General features: G+C 39.4%; 1 protein-coding gene across 6 annotated transcripts in view; it reads left to right on the top strand.

Moving 5' to 3' along the window:
- The window catches only part of Schip1 (Schwannomin interacting protein 1), a 527931-nt gene that overhangs the window by 379960 nt on the left and 132971 nt on the right, over window positions 1-15000 (top strand). For 2 of the 6 annotated variants that reach the window (XM_070128347.1, XM_070128341.1), the window contains exons 2-3: window positions 7796-7848; window positions 9895-9930. In XM_070128347.1, coding sequence (XP_069984448.1) covers window positions 7805-7848; window positions 9895-9930 — 80 coding nt within the window. In that variant the 5' untranslated portion in view covers window positions 7796-7804. Of the gene's footprint in view, window positions 1-234; window positions 369-7795; window positions 7849-9894; window positions 9931-15000 lie in introns of those variants that run through there. The other 4 variants (XM_070128346.1, XM_070128343.1, XM_070128342.1 and 1 more) reach the window with 3 other exon arrangements.

Here is a 15000-nt window from a genome sequence, read left to right as displayed (position 1 = left end):
ATTTGTTTTTTTTTCTAAACTGACCCGCGGGGGAAAGTGTTCCGCCTTTTATTTCCAATTCCCTCCCTGCAAAACGATTTTCGACGCACGCGGAGGGGAAATAAAGAGAATAAAGTTTACCAAAGAAATAAAAGATAAGATAAAGCACTCAAGTACAGAGAGAAAAACCAGATAAAACACTCGAGTCTCATAGAAAAAATAGAGAAAGAGAGAGAGAGAGAGAGAGACCCGAAGCAAATAGCCTCCCTTTCTCTCTCTCTCTCTCAAACACGGTGAAAATAACGTGTAGGATCCTGGGACGTTCCCTTCACCGCAGCCCTAAGGTCGGAAATTACCTTCACCCTCTCCCTCCCCAGATAGCGCGGCAGGTACAGTTTATGTGGAGCTCCCTTGGGCTGCTGCCTCCCTGGCTTGCCCTCCTCTCCCTTCCCTCCCTTCCCTTCTTCCTTCTCCTCCCTTCCTCTCCCTCCCTACGTCGATAGAGAGATGGAGGAAGGAAGGAAGGAGGAAGATAAAGAGGAGAGAGACAGAGAGAGAGAGATCCCTCCCTCTTCTCCCTCCCTTCCCTACTTCCTTCTCCTCCCTTCCTCTCCCTCCCTACGTCGATAGAGAGATGGAGGATGGAAGGAAGGAGGAAGATAAAGAGAAGGAGAGAGAGAGAGAGATCGCTCCTCTCCCTCCCTTCCCTTCTTCCTTCTCCTCCCTTCCTCTCCCTCCCTACGTCTTGCCTCGAGAGAGAGATGGAGGAAGGAAGGAAGGAGAAAAGCGAGGAGGAAGATAGAGAGAAGGAGAGAGAGAGATCCCTCCCTCCTCTCTCTCCCTTCCCTACTTCCTTCTCCCTTCCTCTCCCTCCCTACGTCTTACCTCAATAGAAAGATGGAGGAAGGAAGGAAGAAGGAAAGCGAGGAGGAAGATAGAGAGAAGGAGAGAGAGAGAGAGAGAGATCCCTCCCTCTTCTCCCTCCCTTCCCTACTTCCTTCTCCTCCCTTCCTCTCCCTCCCTACGTCTTGCCTTAATAGAAAGATGGAGGAAGGAAGGAAGGAGAAAAGCGAGGAGGAAGATAGAGAGAAGGAGAGAGAAAGAGAGAGAGAGAGAGAGAAAGCGAGTGAATATTCCTCGGCCTTGTTGCGCTGGCCGAGGGTGCATGAAGCTGCTTCTTTTAGCCTGTACGTGTTCTTATTTTTTTTTTTTTTTATTTTTTTTTTCTCTCTCTCGGCCTTGAGCTCTCTACGGAATGAGCTTTGGGGAATGGAGCTCGTTGGGCCTCTTCGCCTCTGCCTGCGGAGGGACGGCAGGCGCGGCGGGGGGGGGGGGGGGGGGGGGAAGCTTCGCGGGGCTGAGGGGAAAAGCTTTGAGGAAAGGCTTTTTTTGTCTTTTTTTTTGCGGTTGATTTTCTGTTTGTGTCTGTCTGTATGTTTTTTTTTCTGTCTCTGTCTGTTGGTTTTTCTGTCTGACTGTCTGTTGGTTTTTCTGTCTAACTCTGTTGGTTTTTCTGTCTGACTGTCTGTTGGTTTTTCTGTCTGTCTGACTATTAATTCGTTTCTTTTTTATTTGTTTTTGGGTTTGCATAATGTTTGGGTTTCTTGTTATCTAACTTTTTTCTTTCTTTTTTTCATTCGTGATTTTTATTTCTTTTTCGTAAAGTTTGATTTTGTTTCTCATCTTAGTCTTTTTTTTCGTTCTTTATGCTCTTCTCCTTTTAATTTAATTCTATAGTTTTAATTATCACTTTAATTTCATTTTTGTCTTTTTTTAACTAGTTCTTTCCTTTCGCCAAAGTTTTTTATTAAATTTTATTTTTTTCACTTACTTTCTTTAAACTTTTTTCACGTTTTTTTCCTACATTCCACTTATTTCTCTCGTATCCTTCTTATTCTATTTCTTTTGTTTTTTCATTTACTTTCTTTTAACTTTTTTCACGATTGTTATTTCTTCATTCCATTTTTGTTTCTTTTTTTTCTTTCTTATCCTATTTTTCATTTACATTCTTTTCACTTTTTTTAATTATTGTAATTTCTTCATTTCCTTTTTTTTTCTTTTTCTTTTCTAGTTTTCATTTCCCGCATTCATTTTATTTTTGTTTTATTTTTCTTATTCCATTTATCCTTCTTATTCTATTATTTCCTTCATTCTGTTTTTTTTTATTATTATTCCTTTCTTATTCTACTTTTTGTTTCCTTCATTACATATATTTTTCTTTTTATTCTTCTTATTTTTCTATCTCTCTTATTCTATTTCTTATTTCCTTCGTTCCATTTATTTTTCTTTAATCCTACTTATTCTATTCCTTATTTCCATTTATTTTTCTTTTACCCTTCATTTTCATATTCTGTCTCTCTTCTTCCATTCTTATTTCTTGTATTTCATTTATTTTTCTCTTTACTTCCCTCATTCCATTTTTTTTTCTTTTATCCTTTTTCTTATTCTATCTCTCTTCTTCCATTCTTATTTCCCTTACTCCATTTATTTTTCTCTTTATTTTCCTCATTTCTTTTATTTTTCTCTTTATTTCCCTCCTTCCATTTATTTTTCTCTTATCCCTTTTCTTATTGTATCTCACTTCTTCCATTTCCTATTTCCTACATTCCATTTATTTTTCTTTAATCCTTCTTTTCCTTATTCTATCTCACTTTTTCCATTTCTTATTTCCCTCATTCCATATTTTTTTTTATTTTATCCTTATTCTTATTCGATCTCTCTTCTTCTACTTCTTATTTCCTACATTCCATTTATTTTTCTCTTTATTTCCCTTATTATGTTAATTTTTCTCTTTATTCAATTCATTTTTCTCTTTATTTCCCTCATTCCATTTATTTTCCTCTTATCCTTTTTCTTATTCTATCTCACTTCTTCCATTTCTTATTTCCCTCATTCTATTTATTTTTCTCTTTATTTTCCTCACTTCCTTTATTTTTCTCTTTATTTCCCCCCTTACATTTATTTTTCTCTTATCCTTTTTCTTATTATATCCTATTCCATTTATTTTTCTCTTTATTCCATTTATTTTTCTCTTATCCTTTTTCTTATTCTATCTCTCTTCTTCCATTTCTTATTTCCCTCATTCCATATTTTTTATTTTATCCTTATTCTTATTCGATCTCTCTTCTTCCACTTCTTATTTCCTACATTCCATTTATTTTTCTCTTTATTTCCCTTATTATGTTAATTTTTCTCTTTATTCTATTCATTTTTCCTCTTTATTTCCCTCCTTCCATTTTTTTTTCTCTTATCCTCTTTCTTATTCTATCTCTCTTCTTCCATTTCTTATTTCCCTCATTCCATTTATTTTTCTCTTTATTTTCCTCACACCCTTTATTTTTCTCTTTATTTCCCCCCATACTTTTATTTTTCTCTTATCCTTTTTCTTATTATATCCTATTCCATTTATTTTTCTCTTTATTCCATTTATTTTTCTCTTATCCTTTTTCTTATTATATCCTCTTCCATTTATTTTTCTCTTTATTCCATTTATTTTTCTCTTTATTCCATTTATTTTTCCCTTATCCTTTTTCTTATTATGTCCTCTTCCATTTATTTTTCTCATTATTCCATTTATTTTTCTCTTTATTCCATTTATTTTTCTCTTATCCTTTTTCTTATTATATCCTCTTCCATTTATTTTTCTCTTTATTCCATTTATTTTTCTCTTATCCTTTTTCTTATTATGTCCTATTCCATTTATTTTTCTCTTTATTCCATATATTTTTCTCTTATCCTTTTTCTCATTCTCTCTCCCTTCTTCCATTCCCCTTCCTTCCTGCAGTCGACAGAAGCGCCAAAAAGGATTCGACTTTTAAACTGCTATTTGCGTGGAGTTCAATACCAAACGCCATAAAGGTTTCAGATCCTCTTTTGTTTCAAGGGATTCCATAAAGAGAAAGTGCCACGGACGGGAAACTTATTTCTCTTATAGAAGTATAGGGAGAAGGGGAGAGAAAAATCGCTTCTTCGTTTTCTGTGAATATGTTTGTTTTTTATTTATTTGTTGTATTTATTTATTTTTTTTTTTTGTGCGTGGTTTTGATTTATATATTTTTGTATTTTTGTTTGTTTGTTTGTGCGTGGTTTTCTGTGCGAAGTTTGTTTGTTTGTTGTTTATTAGTGGAAAGAATGGATCTAAGTTGTGTTTTTGTTTGTGATGATGGTAGTTTTTCTTTTGTGTGTGTGTGTGCGTGTGTGTGTATGTGTGTGTGTATGTGTGTGTGCGCGCGTGCATGTGTACGTGTGCATGAAAGTGTTTTCCTCCACTCAAAAAAAAAAAAAAAAAAATCAAGATATTTATACCTCTATGCATTTTATTTATTTATCTATTTATTTACATATTTATTTATTTTTAATCCACATGATTACGTACGAATCACGTTTCATTTTCTACTCTTAGATTAGTCACTGATTTTTTCTCTTGTCTTCTTTATTTTCCTTCTTTTCTTTCTATTCCACCTCTCTTCCCTTCTTGTCTCATTTTTCTCTCCCTGCATTTCTCTTCTCCCTTTATCATCGTTTCTCATTCTCTTCGCCTTTCATTTTTATTCTTCCTTTTCCTTTCTCTCACTGTTCTTCCTTGTTTATTTACTTTTACTTCCTGTTTCTATTTTTCTCTATTCTTCTTCTTGCTCTTCCTCTTATTGTAATTATTATGTTCTTGCTCTTCTTCTTCTTCTTCTTCCTCTTCCTCTTATTGTTATTATTATGTTCTTGCTCTTCTTCTTCTTCTTCTTCTTCTTCACCTCCTCCTCCTCCATCTTCATCTTCTCATTCCGCTTCCTTCTCTCTGTTTCTTTCCCTCTTCATTTCTTCCCCTTATTCCTTATCTCCTTTCTCTATTCCCTTCATCTTTCTTTTATGCTTCCTTTTCCTTCTCTCCCTTTTTATATTTTTCTCTTTCCTCTCCTTTGTCTCCGTCTTTTGACCTCCAGGCCTGAGGTCATATGAGGTCACTCGAGTTGTCTTTCTTTCCTCTTGTTTTGTTTGTTTTTTTCTCCATTAATTCTTCCTTTTTTTCTTTCTTTCTTTTTTTCTGTTTCTTAGTTTCTTTTAGTTATTTCTCTCTTGTTTTATTTTCTATTTTTTTCTTTTTTTTCTTTCTCTCTTTAATTTCTCTTTTCTTTTTAGTTTTTTTCATATATTTTTATTTATCTTTTTTTAGTTTATTTTTTTTAGTTTTTCTTTCTCTCTTTTCTCTTTTCTTTTTTTCATAATTTCATCTTTAGCTTTTTTCTTTTTCGTTTTCTTTTTCTTGGTCCCGATGGCTCGCTGAAGAGCTTAACCAACTTCTTCCTTTGATGATGCTCTTAGAGTTTGGTGAAGGAGGCAGGACGGAGGAAGGAGGAGGAGGAGGAGGAAGGAAGGAAGAAGGAGGAGGAAGGAAGAGGAGGAGGAGGAGGAGGAGGAAGGAAGGAAATAGGAGGAGGAGGAGAAAAGGAAGAAGGAGAAGGAAGAAGAGGAGGATGAATGAAGATGAGGAGGAGGAGAAGGAAGGAAGGAAGGAGGAGGATGAATGAAGAGGAGGAGGAGGAGGAGGGAGGAAGGAAGAAGGAATGAAAGAGGAGGAGAAAGTGGAGGACGGAGGGAGGAGGAGGAGGAGTTGGAGGGAAAGAAAAAGAAAAAAGAAGTAGAAGAAAGATTGAGGCGGAGAAGGAGGAAGGAGGAGAAAAGAAAAGAAAAGAGGGAGAATGTGGAAGAATAGAATAAATGATCATCGTTTGTGCCTCCGTCCTTATGTGTGTCTATCCGTATGCGTCTTCGCCCGTGTGCACATGTGCGTATGTGTGCACGTGTTTCATTACGTCTGTTGCCTCTGCATTTGTGCTTCTGAAGACAAGTGTGCTTTCGTGTTGCTTATTGAATTCGTTCTCTCTCCCTGAGCTGTGACTCCAAATGTCAGCTATTTGGCAGGCGTCACAACCCTCGGGTATTTTCGGGTCTGTATCAGCCATATTATTTATATTCGCATTCTCCCAATCACTCTGTGTCTGCGAGTCTTATTCCTGCTGTCAGCTCTTAGGCAGGTTGGGATGGGAAAGTGCTATCTCTGTTTTTCTTGATAAGATTTTTTGTCTTTTTGTCTTTTTTTTGTGGAGGTGTGAAAGTGCTATTTCTGTTTCTCTTGAACAGTTTTTTTGTCTTTTTGTCTTTTTTTTGTGGAGGTGTGAAAGTGCTATTTCTGTTTCTCTTGAACAGTTTTTTTGTCTTTTTGTCTTTTTTTGTGGAGGTGTGAAAGTGCTATCTCTGTCGCACTTTATTATTTTTTTTGGGGGGGGGGGAGGTGCGAAAGTGCTAACTCTGTTTCTCTTGAGCATTTTTTTCTTTTTTTGTGGAGGTGTGAAAGTGCTCTTTCTGCTTCTCTTTAACACTTTTTTTGTCTTTTTTGTGGAGGTGTGAAAGTGCTATTTCTGTTTCTCTTTAACACTTTTTTTGTCTTTTTGTCTTTTTTTGTGGAGGTGTGAAAGTGCTATTTCTGTTTCTCTTGAACACTTTTTTCTTTTCTTTTTTTGTGGAGATATCTCACTTTATTTCTTTTTTTATTTTTTTTTCTTGGTATCTCTGTCTCACTTTAAAATTTTTTCTTATCTTTTTTTGTCTTTTTGTGGGGGTGCGAAAGTGCTATTTCTGTTTCTCTTGAATACTTCTTTCTTTTCTTTTTTGTCTTTTTGTGGAGGTGTGAAAGTGCTATCTCTGTTTCTCTTGAACTTTTTTTTTTTTTTTTTTTTTTTTGAGGTGCGAAAGTGCTATCTCTGTCTCCCTTGAACACTTTATTATTATTTTTTTTTTTTTTTTGGGGGGGGGAGATCCGAAAGTGCTATCTCTGTTTCTCTTTAACACTTTTTTTGTCTTTTTTGTGGAGGTGCGAAAATGCTATTTATGTTTCTCTTTCACTTTTTTCTTTTCTTTTTTTGTCTTTTTGTGGAGGTGCGAAAGTGCTATTTCTGTTTCTCTTTAACACTTTTTTTGTCTTTTTTGTGGAGGTGCGAAAGTGCTATTTCTGTTTCTCTTTAACACTTTTTTTGTCTTTTTTGTGGAGGTGCGAAAGTGCTATTTCTGTTTCTCTTTAACACTTTTTCTTTTCTTTTTTTGCGGAGATTCGGAAATGCTATCATTGTCTCATTTACTTTTTTTTTTTACATTCTTCTTTGTAGAGACGCGAAAGTGCTACCTCTGTCTTAACACTTTTTTCTTTTCTTTTCTTTTTTGTGGAGACGCGGAAATGCGATCTGTGTCTCACTCTAATTTTTCTTTTCTTTTCTTTTCTGTGCCAGCATGTAAATTGCTTGCTTTCTTGGGTTGACTTTTGTATTAAAAAAATTAAAAATATATATATATTCTCGCAAAGCCTATGAGACAGAGCCTAGTATGCGATAATGCCTTGAAAGAATAACTTTTAATAACTTTTTATATATATACATATATATATATATATATATATATATATATATATATATATATATATATATATATATATATATATATATATATATATATATTTTTTTTTTTTTTTTTTTTTTTTTTTTTTTTTTTTACATTTCTTCGGTATATACATTGATATGTTTCAGATTTTTGCTTGTGACAGTTTTCCACATAAAAAAAACTAATCATATAAGACAATCATTATACCTTAAAAGAAAAAACTCTTACACGAAGCATTAATAATTACCACCCTACAAACCACGCACTTAAATTAGCATACCATTAAACCTTACCTATCTAATTCCTTCCGAACAGTTATTCACATTGCATTTTCTTTTTCTCTCTCTATACATATTTACATTTTTTTTCTTTTCTCTCCCTCTCTCTACAGGAACTGGCTATGCATCTGAAGGAGAGCAACATACCCAGGGGCGGCGCCGTGCTGTGAGTAACCCTGGCCGTTGGTGCTTGAAGTGGGCGTGGGGAGTGGGGGTAGGGAGGGGGTGGGGGTAGGGAGGGAGTGGGGTGGTGTCGGTGAGGTTGTGGAAGGGAGTGCCTCGGTGGGTGTATGGAAGGGTTTGTAGGGGGGGGGGGGATGTGTGTGTATATATACGCACGCACGCACACGCACACATGCGCATGTATATGTAAATACATAGATACTCATATATACAAATATGTACGTAAATAAACATGTGTATACATATATACATAAAACCGCATACATTGTGTGTGTGTGTGTGTGTGTTTGGGAGTGCGTGTGATTGCGTAATTGTGTATGTGTGCGAGTGAATGAGAGAGAGACAGAGGCAGAGAAAGGGAATGAGAGAGAGAGAAAGGGAGAGAGAGAAAAAAAAGGGAATGAGAAAGAGAGAAAGAAAGGGAAAGGGAGAGAGAGAAAGGGAATGAGAGAGAGAGAGAAAGGGAAAGGGAATGAGAGAGAGAGAGAGAAAGGGAAAGGGAGAGAGAGAGAGAGAAATAGAGTAAGGGGGATAGAGAGAGAGAGAGAAATAGAGAAAGAAAGAAAGAGAGATGGGTAGAAATAAGGATTTTATAGAAAGAAAAAAAAATGTCAAGCCATTGAAGATGCTGCCATCTTAAATCAACATTCATTTCTGTCGATCTCTAATCATTTTGATGTTATTGGGATATAAATCAGCCACAAGCCCATTTTACTTGATGTTGATATCCCAAGATTTGAACTTAGATGTCTGAACTTTAATAAGATGAACTATTTTTTCTTCGTCTTTGGCCACTTCTTCCAAGGTGGATTTTTTTTTTTTTTTTTTTTTTCGTTTCGTCCATCTTTTGGGAATGGAAGGAGATTCATTTCCTTCTGCTTTCTCTTTGGTGGAAGAAAGTCGCTAAATCCGTTTTTTTTTTTTCTTATTCTTGTTTTCTTCTTCATTTCTTCTTTTTTCATTTTCTTCTTGCTCTTTCTTATTCTTCTTTTTTCTTTTTTTTCTTCTTCCTCTTCTTTTTCTTCTTCATTTTTATTTTCTTTTTCTTCTTCATTTCTTCTTTTTCCTTTCTTATTCTTCTTTTTTCTTTCTTCCTCCTCTTCTTTTTCTTCTTCAGTTCCTTTTTTCTTTTTTTCATTTCTTCTTCTTTTTCATTTTCTTCTTCTTCCTTTCTTATTCTTCTTTTCCTTCTTCCTCTTCTTCATTTCTTCTTTTTTCATTTTCTTTTTCACTTTCTTCTTCCTTTCTTATTCTTCTTTTTTCCTTCATCCTCTTCTTTTTCTTCTTCATTTTCTTTTTCATTTTCTTTTTTCCCTTCCCTATTCTTATTTTTTCCTTCTTCCTCCTCTTCTTTTCCTCCTTTTTTTTCTTCTTTTTGTTCTTTTTCTTTTTCTTTTTTCTTCTAATTCTTCTTTTCTTCTTAATTTCTTCACTCACTGGATTAATTCTTCGCTACATGCCACTATGTCGCTAAAAAAGAGCATTTTCTTGACAGGTCTTTTCAATGTTTCAATGAAGACAAAATTAGACAAGAAAACGCTCTTTATTAAGAGAAAAAGAATTTTCCTCTGAAGGAAAAAAATAAAATGCTTGACGGTCTTTTCACTCTTCTGAGGAGATTTTTTTTTTCTTCTTTTTTTGTTGATGTCCTTCACTTTTTTTGTTTTACTTGAAAAATAAACAAAACAGAAAAAAAAACAATTTGCAAGCCTTTTCAGTGTTTCCCAGGAGAGGAATAATACATTAAATAATATATTCATTTGTCAAGGCTTTCACTGTCTCTCTCTCTCTCAAGGAAGAAAAGCATTTCTTGACAAGCCTCTCACTGTTTCTTCGGCTGTGATATTAACGCGTGTGTTTTCTTCACCGTTTCTCGACGCGCCTTCGTGCCATGACGTCATCACGACGCCTTCGACCAATCCCCGACGTTCTTCTCCCTGATGTGACGTCATCGCTGGAACTTCGCATTGCCATTGGTGTAAACGAACTGACGTCATTGCTGTAACCCCCGTGACGTCATCAACTGCAGGTCCCGTGAGCCTTCTGAAGATTTCAACAGAAACGCGTATGTAGTATGTCTGTTTTAGAGTATTAAACTTATATTTGTGATTTTGTGGTTATCTTATCTTAATTTGTTTGAGTAAATGCATTTCCTGTACGTATTTTTACTTTGTTTGTTTGTTTGTGCATTTGTTTGTGTGTGTCTAAGAGGGAATGGATATGACGAAAGCGTTTCTTGTTTCAAAAGTGGAGGAAGAACCAAAAAAATTACCTTATTATTTTCTGTTTTACTCTCAAGTTCCCTTCTCACTTATTTCCTCTTCCTCTCTCTATCTATTTCTCTGTTTATCTACCTCCCTATCCATCTCCCTCTCCCTCCCTCCCTCCTTCCCTCTCCCTCCCTCCCTCCTCTCCAACTCCCTCCGTCCTCTCCATTTTCCCCTCCCTCTCCCTCCTTGTCCCTCCGTCCCTCACGCCGTCCCTCCCTCTCCCTCTCCATTTTACCCTCCCTCTCCCTCCCTCTTTGTCCCTCTTTCTTGTCCCTCCCTCTCCATCTTCCCTCCCCCTCCCCCACCCTTCCCCTCCCCCTCCCTCTTACATCTCCCCCACCCTCTCCATCTCCCCCTCCCCCTCCATCCCTCCTCCCCTCCCCCTCCCATCTCCATCCTCCCTCCTCCCCTCCTTCCGACCCTCCCTCCCCTCCCCCCTCTTCCACCCCTCAACCCCTCAACCCCTCCCATCCCTCCCATCCCTCCCATCCCTCCCCCTCCCCCACCAACCCACCTCAACACATTTATCCAACAGATCCATCCATCTGCTTCTCCTCCGGGGTTAATAAGTCTGCCTCTGCATCCATCATGTGACTGTTTTACGTTTGGCGATTTTATTTGGCTAATTTTGCGACCCGACCGCAAATAGAGACGAGGACGAGGGAGTCAAGGTGAATGGGAAGAAGGAGGAGGAGGAGGAGTAGGAGGGGGGGGGAAGAGGAGGAGGAGGGGGAAGAAGGAGGAGGAGGAGGTGAAGGGGGAGGAGGAGGGGGGAAGGAGGAGGAGGAGGGGGAGGGGGAGGAGGAAAAGGAGAAGAAGAGAAGGAGGAGGAGGGAGGGTGGAGGGGGTAGGAGGAGGAGGAGGAGGGGGGGAGGGGGGAGGAGGAGGAGGAGGAGGGGGAGGAGGAGGGAGGGAGGAGGAAAAGGAGGGAAGAGGGAGGAGGGGGAGGGGGGAGGAGGAGGAGGGAGGGAGAAAATGAAGGACGGATAGGAGGAGAAGGAGAAGAAGAGGAGGAGGAGAAGAAGAAGAAGGAGGAGGAGGGGAGGAGGAGGAGGAGGAGAAGAAAGAGAGGTGAATTAGATGAAGAAGAAGAAGAAGAAGAAAGAGAGGTGAATTAGATGAAGAAGAAGAAGAAAAAAAAATAGAATGAGAGGGGGAAATGTTAAATGATAAGGTTTTCAAAAAAGGTGAATAAGTTGATGATGAAGAAGAAAAAAGATGGTGAATGAAAAAGTAAAAAAGAAAAAGAAGGAAGAAGGAAAAAAGTAAATAAGAATAAAAAAAGAACGCAATATGACGGAACAGAAAAAGAAAGAAGGAAAAAAGTTGATACGAAAATAAGATCAATGTCGACAAGACGAAAAAAAAACATTCTCTCTCTCTCTCTCTCTCTCTCTCTCTCTCTCTCTCTCTCTCTCTCTCTCTCCTCCTCTCTCTTCCTCCTCTCTTCCTCCTCTCTCCCTCCCTCCCTCCCTCCCTCCCCCCTCTCTTCCTCCCTCTCTCCCTCCCTCTCTCCTCCTTCCTCCCTCCCTCTCTCTCCCTCCCTCTCTCTCTCAGATTTCGCGAAGGGAGTTCGAAAAATGCCAGAGACGAAAAATGCCAGAGACGAAAAATGCCAGAGAAATTTCGCGGACTTGGCCATAATTCTCTCGCGGACTCTCTCTCTCGTCATGGCTACACTGACTGACGCATTCACGACTCTGCGCCTTCAATTCGGGGCATGGCAGTTATGGGTGTCAAGGGTATGGGGTTTCCCTTTTGGTGGGGGGGGGGGTCCTTGGGGGGATGGGTGGGGGTGGGGTTGGAGGGGGAGGGAGGGGTTTTTTAGGTGGTTGGGGGTGGGGGGTGGAGGGGGATGGTGTGGGGTGGAGATGGAGGTGGGGGATTGGGGGGTGGTGGTGGCTGGGAGGGGGGTTGGAGGGTGGGGGTGATGAGGGGTGTGTAGGTGGGGTGTTGTAGAAGAGTTGGAAGGGTTGTGGAGTGGGAGTGGTGGTGATGGAAGTGGAGGTGGTTGATGGTGATGGGGGTGGAGGTGGAGGTGGTTGATGGTGGTGTGGGTGGTGATGATGGTGGAGTGGGTGGTGGTGGAGGTGTTGATGGGGATGGGGGTTGTGGGTGAGTTGGAAGGGGTGGCAGAGGGGGTGGGGGGTGGTGAGGAGGAGGTGGAAGGGTTTTGGAGGGGGTGGTGGTGATGGGGATGGAGATGGAGGTGGTTGATGGTGGTGGGGGTGGAGGGGGTGGTGGGGGAGTTGGTGGGAATGGTGTGGTTGTGGTGGAGGTGTTGATGGGGATGGGGGTGGGGATGGGGTGGGGTTTGGGGGAGTTGGAGGGGGATGGGGGTGGTGGTTTAGTTGTGGTGGTTGGTGATGGTGGAGGGGGTGGTGGTGGTAGGAATGAAGGTGGAGGTGAAGGGAAAGTGTTGGTGGGGGTGAGGGTAGGGGGTGTAGGGGATGCAGTGGGGAGGAGGAGGAACCAGTGGTGGTGATGGTGGAGAAGAAGAAAGAAGAGGAAGAAGGGGCGAAAGTGGGTATGGTGATGGTAGAAAGAGAGGAGGGAATAAGGGAGGAAGAGGTAAAGGAAGTGGTGGTGCTGGAGGAGGAGGTGGAGGAGAAAAAAGGAAGTGAATATGGTGGAGGAAGAGGAATAAGAAGAATAAATGATGGGGATAATAGAGGAGGAGGAAGAGGTAGAGGTGAAGAAGGAGGAAGAGAAAGTAGAGGCAGAGTCGATAATTGAGGAGGAAGAAGAGGAAGAGAAAGAGAGAGATGAAGAAGGAGGAAGAGAAAATAGAGGCAGAGACGATGGAGAAAGAGGTAGGAGGAGGAAGTGATAGTGAAGAAAGGAGGAAAAGGAAGAAATAGAGAAATGGTGATGATGCTGATGGAGAAGGAGCAGGTGAAGGGAGTAGTGACGGAGAAGAAGAAGGAGAAGGCGATGATGCCGGAGGTAGGAAGTGGGAAAGGAGAGAGAAGCGAAGAGAAGGAAATTCGGCGAAAGAGAAAAATGATGGGAAACTCTAGGATGAATAAAGACGAGGAGATAGAGAGAAAAAGAAAAAAGCGGGAAACTGGAGATGAATCCATAATAAGAAACACGATATTGAGGAAGAAGAAGAGGAGAAGGAAACCGAAAATAGGGGAAGAGGGAAGAAGAGGATAAAAGACAGTGATTAGCCAGAGTAAATGACGAAACACACGAACAAGGAAGAAAACAAAGGAAGAAAAATGACAAAGAAGAAAACATGATAGACGAAATACACGAGGAAGGAAGAAGACAAAGGAAGAAAAATGACAAAGAAGAAAACATGACAGACGAAACACACGAACAAGGAAGAAGACAAAGGAAGAAAAATGACAAAGAAGAAAACAGGACAGACGAAACACACGAACAAGGAAGAAGACAAAGGAAGAAAATTTATGATAAAGAAGAAAATAGGAATACAGATTTTGAAAACACACGAACAAGGAAGAAGACAAAGGAAGAAAAACGACAAAGTTAAGAGAACAGGACAGACGAAAAACACACGAACAGGGAAGAAAACAAAGGGAAAAAAATGACAAAGAAGAAAACATGATAGACGAAAGACACGAACAAGGAAGAAAACAAAGGAAGAAAAATGACAAAGAAGAAAACAGGACAGACGAAACACACGAACAAGGAAGAAGACAAAGGAAGAAAAATGACAAAGAAAAAAACAGGACAGACGAAATACACGAACAAGGAAGAAGACAAAGGAAGAAAAATGACAAAGAAGAAAACGGGACAGACGAAACACACGAGGAAGGAAGAAGACAAAGGAAGAAAAATGACAAAGAAGAAAACAGGACAGACGAAACACACGAACAAGGAAGAAAAATGACAAAGAAGAAAACAGGACAGACGAAACACACGAACAAGGAAGAAGACAAAGGAAGAAAAATGCCAAAGAAGAAAACAGGACAGACGAAACACACGATCAAGGAAGAAGACAAAGGAAGAAAAATGACAAAGAAGAAAACAGGACAGACGAAACACACGAACAAGGAAGAAGACAAAGGAAGAAAAATGACAGAAGAAAACAGGACAGACGAAACACACGAACAAGGAAGAAGTAAAGGGAAGAAAAATGACAGAAGAAAACATGACAGACGAAACACACGAACAAGGAAGAAGACAAAGGAAGAAGAAAACATGACAGACGAAACACACGAACAAGGAAGAAGACAAAGAAGAAGACATGACAGACAAAACACACGAAAAGGAAAAAGACAAAGAAAAAAAACATGACATATCAACGTAACATCACGCAATGGCAATAGGAAGACATCTCATCACGAGAACAGCAAATTGCATACCAGATGTTACGAGAAGCGGGCCGTGGAACAACACTCCTCATGCTAAAACCAAACAATAGATGGCGCGCAGATGATGCTTACGGCCCACAGATGGCGCGCAGATGTTGCTTACGGCCCACAGATGGCGCTAGCTGTTAAATGCGTCTCAATATGGATCTTGCATTACTCGCGTGCAGCGGCGTCTTGTGGCTCCTCGGCTGCATGGCTTTTATTGATAAATGGCATCTGTATTGCAGCTGCAGGGAGGCGGGTCTGGGCGTCGGCAGGGCTGGCGGGGTGGAGACAGGCTGGTGTGTGTGTGTGTGTGTGTGTATACATATATATATATATATATATATATATATATATATATATATATATATATATATATATATATATATATATATATATATATATATATATATATATATATATATATATATATGTGTGTGTGTGTGTGTGTGTTCTGTGTGTTTGTATGTATGTATGTATGTATGTATGTATGTATATGTATGTATGTATGCACGCACACATACACACACACACACACAC

This window comes from Penaeus vannamei, chromosome 12 (genome assembly GCF_042767895.1).
Source record: "Penaeus vannamei isolate JL-2024 chromosome 12, ASM4276789v1, whole genome shotgun sequence".
Lineage (NCBI taxonomy): Eukaryota > Metazoa > Arthropoda > Malacostraca > Decapoda > Penaeidae > Penaeus > Penaeus vannamei.
The sequence above is the reverse complement of the archived record's forward strand: the minus strand, read 5'-3'. Positions and strand labels throughout refer to the sequence as shown.